The sequence below is a fragment of the Nomascus leucogenys genome, chromosome 13 (genome assembly GCF_006542625.1).
Source record: "Nomascus leucogenys isolate Asia chromosome 13, Asia_NLE_v1, whole genome shotgun sequence".
Taxonomy (NCBI): Eukaryota; Metazoa; Chordata; class Mammalia; order Primates; family Hylobatidae; genus Nomascus; species Nomascus leucogenys.
Genome location: NC_044393.1, coordinates 4,274,703 through 4,285,269, shown reverse-complemented (window position 1 = coordinate 4,285,269; position 10,567 = coordinate 4,274,703). Strand labels below are relative to the sequence as shown.

Here is a 10,567-nt window from a genome sequence, read left to right as displayed (position 1 = left end):
TTTTGTCATATAGGAAGTTAACTCTTAAGAAGTAACAAGATAAATTTGACATTTTTTACAAAAATACGTATTTAGTATTTTAAGAGGCTTTTAGAAATTAATCTGAACTGTATCTACTTACCTTTACTAGTAAGTTCTCTTTAAATGAATGTGAAAATTCTTGTTCACACTCTGATTCTGAATTTGAGAGATCTTTATAATTTTTTTTTGTTTTGGTTGCTTTTCGTGGAAGTCTGATTCTTCCTTCCGGAACTGTCTTGTCCGTCTTTTTGGTGGAATTTTTACTGGATGTCTTTAGGAGAAAAATTCCTGAATATTATTAGATCAATATTTGAGGTACAAGAAATATAAGCAATTTGCTATAAAATTGGCACTGTGACAAGTTTTACATAAAATATTTGTAATGATTCTTGATTAACATACTTTAAATTAATGGATTTTATCTTCCCATTCCAGTTATCTTCTTTACCATCTCTGTATCTCTACCATTAAGTCCCTGAGAAGCCTGATATATACTATCTAACTGAAGTAAAAGAGATTTTAAAAATACCTAAAAGCACAGAATAAAATGGAGTCAAATAAAGGCCAATGTGATTTAACAAAAAACAGGAGAAAGTGTGCAGAAGAAGGAACAGGTACATAAAACACATAACTGATAACAAGGATAAAATTATGAGATGATGAATTATTTTTATATGACAAGAAAAAATAATTTTAAAGGGATGTTTGAACACAAACTTCTTGGCTTACCATTTTAGAGCTTGGTTGTCCCTTTTCCAAGGATGATCCTGCAATTCAGAAAAATAAGGTTAAATTTTCACAGTAAATAAGAATAGGCATTAAATTTGTTAGAACATCATTTCAGCATATTTAAATTAAAATAATAAAAAATAGTAAGTTTTTAAAGCATTTGTTAGCATTTAACAAGTGAACCTCCATGTGGCCTCAGGCCACCAGGATACCAGCCCTCCTGACACCGTAATCTTCTCCTCACCTCTTCTGCTGAAGAATCTGGCCTCACAATACACTACTTTGGAAGCTTTTCCTTTCCCAGAACTTTTTAGTAGCCCAATTGTACCATATCTCTGATTGGCACCATCTTTAAACTCATTCAAAAATGTAATTTTCAAGAATTGATAACTTTTACTGTATAGTGTTTGGTATGATATGAATTGCCAGTTTTCCTCCCTCTCCTTTATTTTATAGAACTTTTTAGACATATAAGATAATATGTCAGCATAAGTTATAAAGTTAACACCTATAAATCCACCACTCGATTTAAGAACCAGATTGTGTATAATGCTCAATCTACTTATGTATGCTCTCTTACACCATCCTCCGTGTCCCTTCTGCTAAAAGGTAATTACTGTCCTGAAATCTGCAGGTCTTAGTTACTTGCTTTAAAAACAAGTTTTATTACACAGATATATATCTCTAAACAATATAATGAGATTTATAAAATATCATGTCCTGTATAATATCCTATGATTTATTTTCCATACATCACAATGTTATAAGATTTACCCATATTATTGATAGCAGCTTTAGTCCCACTTCCCTTTTTTGCCTTTCAACCATAATGTTATCTTTCCAAATATTCTCTGAAACCTAAGAAATAAGATTATCCAAGCAAAGGAAGCAAAGCTGTTTTGGAAGAAAGGTCCTCTAATCTTGGCAATAAGTCAACTCAAACACATTAACTTACAGTTACTCAATAATTTAAACAAAAGAATTCATACAGAATTTCAATTTCATAAGTTAAATTTTATAAATATTTAGTGATGACACTAACTTCTAACATCTTCCTGAGATCTCTAATCTTCTACTTTATGTTATAAATGTTTTTATTTGTACATCTTCCCACTAGACTGTAAGCTCCCTGAGGGCATGTGAATCTTACTATATTTACCTTTGGCTGCTTCAAGGTTCAGACTATGATGCAATCTAGCCTCACCTCTCACCATTTTCCCGTAAATATTATTTATGTACCAAATACCTCAATACTGCATTCCCTGAATATACTGTGCTATTCCATACCTGTCTCCCTTTTATATATGATAATCCTGCTGCTTTACTTCCTCATGTATGGTGACCGCTCACCTAAATTTCAAGATTCAGCTTCATTTCTAAACACATGCCAAAATTCACTTCTATTTTTAGGTAACTACTGGTTATTTGTAATCCTGAAATAAAATAACAGCTGAAGCCTTTAAAATAAATATACATTTAATTGAAAAGCACAGAGTTAAGTCTTCTTTTAAAAATGCAACATATAAAATCTTTGTTTTAGCAAACGTTGAAATTGATGTTTAGCTATGAAAATGGTAATTCTCTCTAGCCAAAACTTATACCTGGAACTCTTACCAACTGCTTCAGGAGATTCACTATCACAAAGAGAAAGCAGAAGCCACTTTCTAGGAAAATACTTTGTGGAAAACTTAGACCCCAAAAAGAAAATCTGGAAGAAAATTGTTTTCCTTTTGATATATTTTTTGTGTCTATATAAATTCCTAAAAAAGGATGCGTGTTGGATGCAGCAAGAAGATGGGATATTTAGTAAAAAAAAAAAAATATATATATATATATATATATATATATATATATACATACACATATATGTATTTTATACACACACACACATAAATGTAAACACATGTAAACATATATAGGCTAGTGTCAAAGTTCAAGCCTTGGTCTTAAAGGTGTTGGGTTCATGAGTACTTGGTATATTATTCACAATAATTAGCTAAATAACTGGATAATACTGGGCCATGAGTAGACAAGTGACGAGAATCATGAGCCAAGGATAAGTCATAATTTGTGTCCCTAAGGTCCTATTAAAAATAAAATTTAAATATAACTGTATTACCAAAATAAAACTGTAGTGTTTTGTCCTAGCCATGAAAGTATGTAGTAATGAAGTCTAAATACAATAAGCTTATATAAAGCATTTTAAATAATTGAAATAAATTGTAAAATCATTTGCAACATTTATCCAAAAGACAATTTCTTACTTGATTTTCCACTTTTATGATTCTTCACATTTTTATTTCTGCTATAGTCTATTAGCTGTGGTTTTGATTTTGGTTCTCTTAGCCAGCTAATATCAGTCTTGCTGTCATCACATCTGTACTCTGTTTCAGTATCACTAAACAGATTTTTCTTTTGATGATTTGTTATAATCTGTAAAAAAAAGTTTGAAACGCATGAAGAAATACTACATCTCATTATGTCATGCAAGGTAAGTTAAACCAAAACAACAACAACAAACAAAACCCAAAACAGGAAAACTTGTCGTTTCTTAACATCCTAATTTAGGATGGCATTAATAACCTATCCAAGAAAGTCACTTGGAAAACCAGATCAGATAGTGATATTTGTATTTTGGTGTTGATGTTGTTAATTCAAAGTTAAATCAAAACAACTTATTTCCAGAGAGATATAACCTAATAGTATATACATTAAAAAAACTAAACGTGTCATTTCTTTTATTAGATGATTACAAATAGCTGAAAGACCATAAGAAAATTCATAACAGGAATGTGGATAGTTGCATACATAAAACAATCAAAATATTTTTGTTTTCTTGTTTTTGATAATCTGTAACATTAAAAATTAAGAGAAATACTACTAATAGACATATTGAGATATTATAACTTACTTTTTTATCTTTTGTTTTGACAGAAGATTTAAGTTCATCATGATTCCTTGGACCTACCCTTAAACAAAAATATGTATTAATTAAAAAATACCCTTCATACTTGTTTTCTTAAGGTAACACACAATGGACAATTAGACCTGAGTTTTCAGTCTTAACTCTTTCACTAATTAACTATATTATTCTAGCCAAGCCACTTATCCTCTCTGACCTCATTTATAAAATAACTATGTTGGATTAAAGAACTACTAAGTCTTTTCAGCTTTATGATCTAGGATATACAACTAATATTCAAAGTGATGATAATTTGCATATTAAAGAGTAAATGCTGAAGTAACAGAATCATAATGGAAGTAATAATGACTAGCATTTTTATTCACTCTTCTCATTTGTTAAAAAACTTTAACACTGGGAGGAGATATTTAAGAGAAGAAAAAGATTATCAGAATATTTTAATCTAATAAAAATACCTACAATCTGATCGACTTATCCTCACAGGCTTCTTTAGCTGTAGCTTGAAACTCTTGGATCTATATTGTAAATAAACATTAAAAAAAAAGAGGTGTCAGTGTCAAAATAAACAAGAATTAAAAGGAATAAACATAAAATCTAGTTTTGCTTTACAAAATCATAAGATTTGACATAAAATTAACTTTACTACAATATTTGTATTTGAAAATACAATACAGTAAAAATAAAATAGTTTTTTTCATCAATAAGAAAGGTGATTTTCTTGGTAGTGAAGACTTTCTACCCCATAATTGCTTTTCTCTACCTTATTCCAAAACAAAAATTAAAAAAAAAAAGCCACCTAAATATACGTAGGCTGGTTATCCAAAATATTATTACATATTTCTTAAAAATTTTAAAGCATATGAGGATGCACATTAAAAACATACTATCTAATAACTGCATGGTAAATACAATGTAACTTCTGAGTAAATACAAAGTATCTTGATTTTTAGCTTACTCCAAGTTTTATGATAGGGTCATCAGCTCCATTCAAATTAAAATTGTAAACATCATTCCTGTGAAAATGAAGAGCAATATTAGCTCCACTTAAAATAAATATGTGTAGTCTCTTCAAATATGAAGAAAATGAAAAATATTACAAAAAATACTTACACTGGGCATTCAGAAGTAACATTAACAAAAGTAGTCTTCAGTTTTCTGTAGCTTTTTTTCTGAACTTTTTCCTAAATACAAAAGAGGGTTATAAAAAAATCATTAAATGGCTAACAGGTATATGAAAAAATGCTCAACAGCACTAATCAGAAATGCAAATCAAAAAATGAGATGTCATCTCACCTCAGTTAAAATGGCTTGTACCAAAAAGGCAATAACAGATGCTAGTGAGGATGTGGGTCTCATACACTGTTGGTGGAATGCAAATGGTGGTACAACCACTGTGAATAACAGTGTGAAGTTTCCTCAAAAAACTAAAAATAGAACTACAGTACGATCCAGCAAGTTACTGAGTATATACCCAAAAGAAAGGAAATCAATACACAAACGAGGTATCCGCACACCCATGTTTACTGCAGCATTATTGAAACCTAAGTGTCCATCAGTGGATAAATGCATAAAGAAAATGTGGTATGTGTATATACAATGGAATATTATTCAGCAATAAAAAAAAGAATGAAATCCTGTCACTTGTAGCAACATGGATGTAACTGGAGGCCAAAGTAAAGTGAAATAAGCCAAACACAGAAAGACAAATATCACATGTTCTCACTCATACGTGGGAGCTAAAAAAGTAAATCTTATGGAGATAGAGCATAGAATGGTGATTATCAGAGGCCAGGAAGAGTAGGAAGGAGTAGGGGAGGAACTAAGGGATTAAAAAAATATATATATTACCAGCGAAATGTACACTTAAAAATCATAAAGATGGTAAATTTTATATGTATATTTTACCTCAACAAAAAAACCCGTACATTACTCTATGTGGCAAACAAATAATGTGCATTTTTCAGTACACCAACATGGCACATGTATACACATGTAACAAACCTGCACATTGTGCACATGTACCCTAAAACTTAAAGTATAACAAAATAAAATAAAAAATAAATATTTTTCTAGTTGTGCTTCCACTAACATAAATCTTACATTTGTAACATTCTCCTTAAACTGAATAAAAATATATGCAAAATAAATTAAATCACCACCCATAAATATAATTGCACTCCTAGGGCTGGGCACAGTGGCTTACACCTGTAACACCAGCACTTTGGGAGGCCAAGGTGGGTGGGTCACCTGAGGTCAGGAGTTCAAGACCAGCCTGACCAATATAGTGAAACCGTCTCTACTGAAAATACAAAAATTAGCTGGGCATGGTGGCATGCGCCTGTAGTCCCAGCTACTCAGGAGGCTGAGACAGGAGAATTGCTTGAACCTGGGAGGCAGAGGTTGCAGTGAGCCAAGATCACACCACTGCACTCCAGCCTGGGGGACAGAGCAAGACTCTGTCTCAAGAAAAAAAAAAAAAGATATCTGCATTCCTATGTTCATAGTAGTAGTATTTATAATAATCAAAACATGGAAACAAACTAAGTATTCATTGACATATGAATGGATAAAGAAATTGTGGTGCGTGTATATATACGAAGAAATATTATTCAGCCTTAAAAATAGTATATCCTGAAATTTGCTATAACGTGGATGAACCAAGAGGACATTATGCTAAGTGAAAGAACCAGACAGAAAGAAAAATACTGCATGATCTCCCTTATATGTGGCATCTTAAAAAAAAAAATCAAATCTATAGAAATAAGATAATAAAACAGTGGTCACCAGAGGATGGCAGGAGGGAAGGAAAAAGGGAGACCAAAGGATACGAAGTTGCAGATATGTAGGATGAATTAAGTCTAGAGATATAATGCAGAACATGAGGACTATTAATAGTATTGTATAGTACACCAACTATATATAATACAGTATTGTATTATATAATAGGTTGTTGCACCAACCTATTATATTTGGGATATTTGCTAAGAGTAGATTTTATGCGTTCTTGCCACATACACACAATTAATTTGATTATAGTAACCATTTCACTATACCATGTTATACATCTTAAATATATACAATAAAAAAACACTTTTTTAAATATTGAAGACAAATAGTAAAAATATAATAGAAAATACTGTAAGTCTAATAAAATCCTTTAACCTTAATACTTACTGACGTTGTATGTAAATAAATCACCTCCTTACTGGAATTCTATAAGCTAAATTTTGGTGATGCCATGATCACAAACCAAGCATGCTTCTACTTTGTTTTGGACTTTCATTTGCTTTAAACTCTTAAACAGAAAACTTTGAGAGAGGCTAAGGTTTATGTAAAATCTCATGTAAAAGAGTCAAAAAGCTATTAATTAACTAGTATTGTTAGGAAAAAAATATGTGTTAAATTATTCATACAGCCTATAACTAAAAATATATTCAACCAGATCTCAAAGTAGTGAGGGCAAAAAAAGAAGTTAAATAAAATAACATTTAATAAATTAATTGTAATATACTGTATTAAATGTACTATGATTAAATATCACTAAATAATTGATTACTGATCAGAAATAATTAGTAAGTTCAAAATATTAAACCTAAAACATTAATTTCATGTTGTGATTCATCTTCAATTTATTTCTTTCGGTTATTTTATATAGAAGTATTTGCATTATTTTAAAAAGGTTATCTCTCAATATATTACTCCTCTGATCATTTATCTGACTTATCCTTCCCAGTATGATTTTTACCAGTGCTTGCATACATATGTTCATTCACCTGTTGAATCTTTTGTGTGCTGTTACAGAATATGTAAAAATGAGCAAAGATGTTAAAGAAGGTAAGCAAAAGGCAGCAATGGTATTATAGAGGATACAAAGGTGAGCACAAAAATATTACATAAAATACAAAGATGATTCAAAATAAAGTACAGTGAAAAAACAGAAGAAAAAACCCATGAGTAAAATAGCAAAAATAAATAAAAATTTAAAAGGTACCAAAACACTCTATTGTACAGATTCAGAATTCTTGCCAAATGGGTTTTTGAGTCAGGGCATCTTGGAAAGTTTTCATAAGGAAGGTACAAAGCAAGACTTGCAAAGAGAAATATTTTAATAATCAGATAAGAGGGTGAGAGAGCCTGCTGACTCAGTTCAAAGTTCATTGCAAAGGGAGAAGAAAAAGAGAATAAATACTTAGGAAAGACTTACTTCAGGAAACCTCAAGTTATTGTTTCAGTTAAACATGACATGCCTAGAAAATTAGGAAACAAGACAATCTTTTAAAGGGACAAGTGAGCCAGTCTATGTTTCCATTTAATTCAATAAGCAACAGGGACCAAAAAAAGGTTTCTGAACACGAAAGTGACATGATTGGAGCTGTGTGCTTTAGAAAGAAAAAAAGCTGGTAGTGAATGTAATGTAAGGATTGACACAGAGAAATGCTAGAGGCAAAGAAAATTATTAATACATAAAGCCTATTAACAATCCAGAGATTAGAAATCAGAACCAAAACTGGGCTAATAGGAGTTGGCCTCGACAGGAGAGAAAACATTCAAGAAGAACTTATAGAGGGTGAACTTCAAAACTTGAAATATTCAGTGGACACAGAGAGCAACTGTGAGGAATTAGAAAAAAGATAATTTATATTATAAGCCTGGATAAAGAGTAAAGGTTTTTTTAAACAAAATTGGAACTTCAGTAGGATCTAATTGTTAGGAGAGATGGGATTGGCTATTAAAAATACACACACACACACACACACACACACACACACACACACGATAAGGATATACTGAATCATGTACCAAAAAGTAAAAATATTATGCTCATATATGTAAAAGAAGCTTTTTATTTGAAAAACAGAAGGTTGGAGGGCTATTTTGAGTACTTGCTATTAAATCTGTCAGTGGTTATCATTCATTTAGCAATATTCTAAAAACATCATATCAAATTCCATTTTACCACTATGCTGTTTTAGTGTTTATGGTCAAATATTGAGTTTGACTACAGATTTGGTGAAGTTAAGTAAATAACACCTACCTTACTGAGTTGTACAACAGGTTTGTTTGAAAAACCACTGTAAAAAAAGATTTTATCAAAATTGAAAAAGCAAATAAGTATCAATAGAATATTTTTCATAAGCCATTTTATTTACGATAAACCATATTTGTCACTAAATTTATATTCAACGTTAAAAATAACCAAAATGTAACAGCAATAGTCTGATAGTTTTGCTACTTCACTCACAGTAAATAGCACTTATAATAGAGCATTCGAAGCTGAATCATTAATGCAGCAGAAAGTGTGAATTTAAAATGAATGATTACACCATAAGAATCATTTATTCATGACCTACAGTAAGGCCAGAATTAACTTGAATTAACAACCTGATAGACTATAAATAGACATTTTGTAATAAACAATCTTTGGAAAGACTGCAAAAAATGTACTATTTACTACAAAAAAACTCATATCTGGTTAAATTTTGTATTTCGTTAAGCAGTGTATTTAAATATATTTATTTATTCATTACTAGATTAAGTACAGTGTCTACATCCTAAAGATTTTTAAAATGGTATGCTGTGTTGCTGTGTTTTTTGATCCTATATAAAATGTAATTAGACAATATTTCAAATTTAGTTCCCTTCCTGTGTAATTTAAACACCTACTATTTATAAAAGTATTAAGTAACCATGTGTTTTCTACTGAAAAGTTACATTATCTGAACCTATGTTTAAAATTAACCTTTTCAAAATTGTGTAACATAGTTGTATCTGTCAGAAAAATATTCATGTCTGAAATTTAAGAACATACCTGTTAATCAAAGACTCCTTTAATTTTCTTGTAGACTTGATGTCATCTTTTGTTTTGTATCTTTTATTGATTTGGCTTATCAAGGATTCTGCTGCATTGGTAAATTCTTTCCCTTTTGACTTTTCTCTCTGAAAAAATTTGTAAGTTACTTTTAAACTCTACCAGTTAATCTTCAAAGGAAAAATAAAGGCTGAAAAAAACTTTTAAGATAAATCTGGTTCTATTTATACCTGCAAAGAGAAATAAAGAGAGTCAACCAGTAAGTTTGAGCTTTGTTAGGCATTAAAATAACTCAAATTTTTTTTTATTATACTTTAAGTTCTAGGGTACATGTGTACAACATGCAGGTTTGTTACATATGTATACATGTGCCATGCTGGTGTGCTGCACCCATTAACTAGTAACTTACATTAGGTATATCTCCTAATGCTATCCCTACCCCCTTCCCCTACCCCACGACAGGCCCCAGTGTGTGATGTTCCCCTTCCTGTGTCCAAGTGTTCCCATCGTTCAGTTCCCACCTATGAGTGAGAACATGCAGTGTTTTTTTGTCTTTGCAATAGTTTGCTGAGAATGATGGTTTCCAGCTTCATCCATGTCCCTACAAAGGACATGAACTCATCCTTTTTTATGGCTGCATAGTATTCCATGGTGTATATGTGCCACATTTTCTTAATCCAGTCTATCATTGATGGACATTTGGGTGGGTTCCAAGTCTTTGCAATTGTGAATAGTGCCACAATGAACATACGTGTACATGTGTCTTTATAGCAGCATGATTTATAATCCTTTGGGTATATACCCAGTAATGGGATGGCTGGGTCAAATGGTATTTCTAGTTCTAGATCCCTGAGGAATCGCCACACTGCCTTCCACAATGGTTGAACTAGTTTACAGTCCCACCAACAGTGTAAGTGTTCCCTTTTCTCCACATCCTCCAGCACCTGTTGTTTTTAACAGAACTGTACAGAGTGCTTTGTAGACATTTTTTAAAATGTTTCTACCCATAAGAATAAAAAACTGAAAAAAGGAGAAACCATTTCTTTGAAAAGATCAATAAAATTGATAAACCTTTAGTCAGGTTA

At 31.1% G+C, this 10,567-nt stretch overlaps 1 protein-coding gene across 1 annotated transcript in view; it reads right to left on the bottom strand.

Annotated features, from left to right (window-relative positions):
- The window catches only part of SYCP2 (synaptonemal complex protein 2), a 59,035-nt gene that overhangs the window by 13,663 nt on the left and 34,805 nt on the right, over positions 1–10,567 (bottom strand). The window contains exons 23-31 of the mRNA XM_030825452.1: positions 9,483–9,610; positions 8,709–8,745; positions 4,784–4,854; positions 4,629–4,686; positions 4,133–4,188; positions 3,662–3,719; positions 3,015–3,183; positions 751–788; positions 122–292 (exon numbers count right to left, since the gene is read on the bottom strand). Of these exons, the coding sequence (XP_030681312.1) occupies positions 122–292; positions 751–788; positions 3,015–3,183; positions 3,662–3,719; positions 4,133–4,188; positions 4,629–4,686; positions 4,784–4,854; positions 8,709–8,745; positions 9,483–9,610 (786 nt within the window). The remainder of the gene's footprint in view (positions 1–121; positions 293–750; positions 789–3,014; positions 3,184–3,661; positions 3,720–4,132; positions 4,189–4,628; positions 4,687–4,783; positions 4,855–8,708; positions 8,746–9,482; positions 9,611–10,567) is intronic.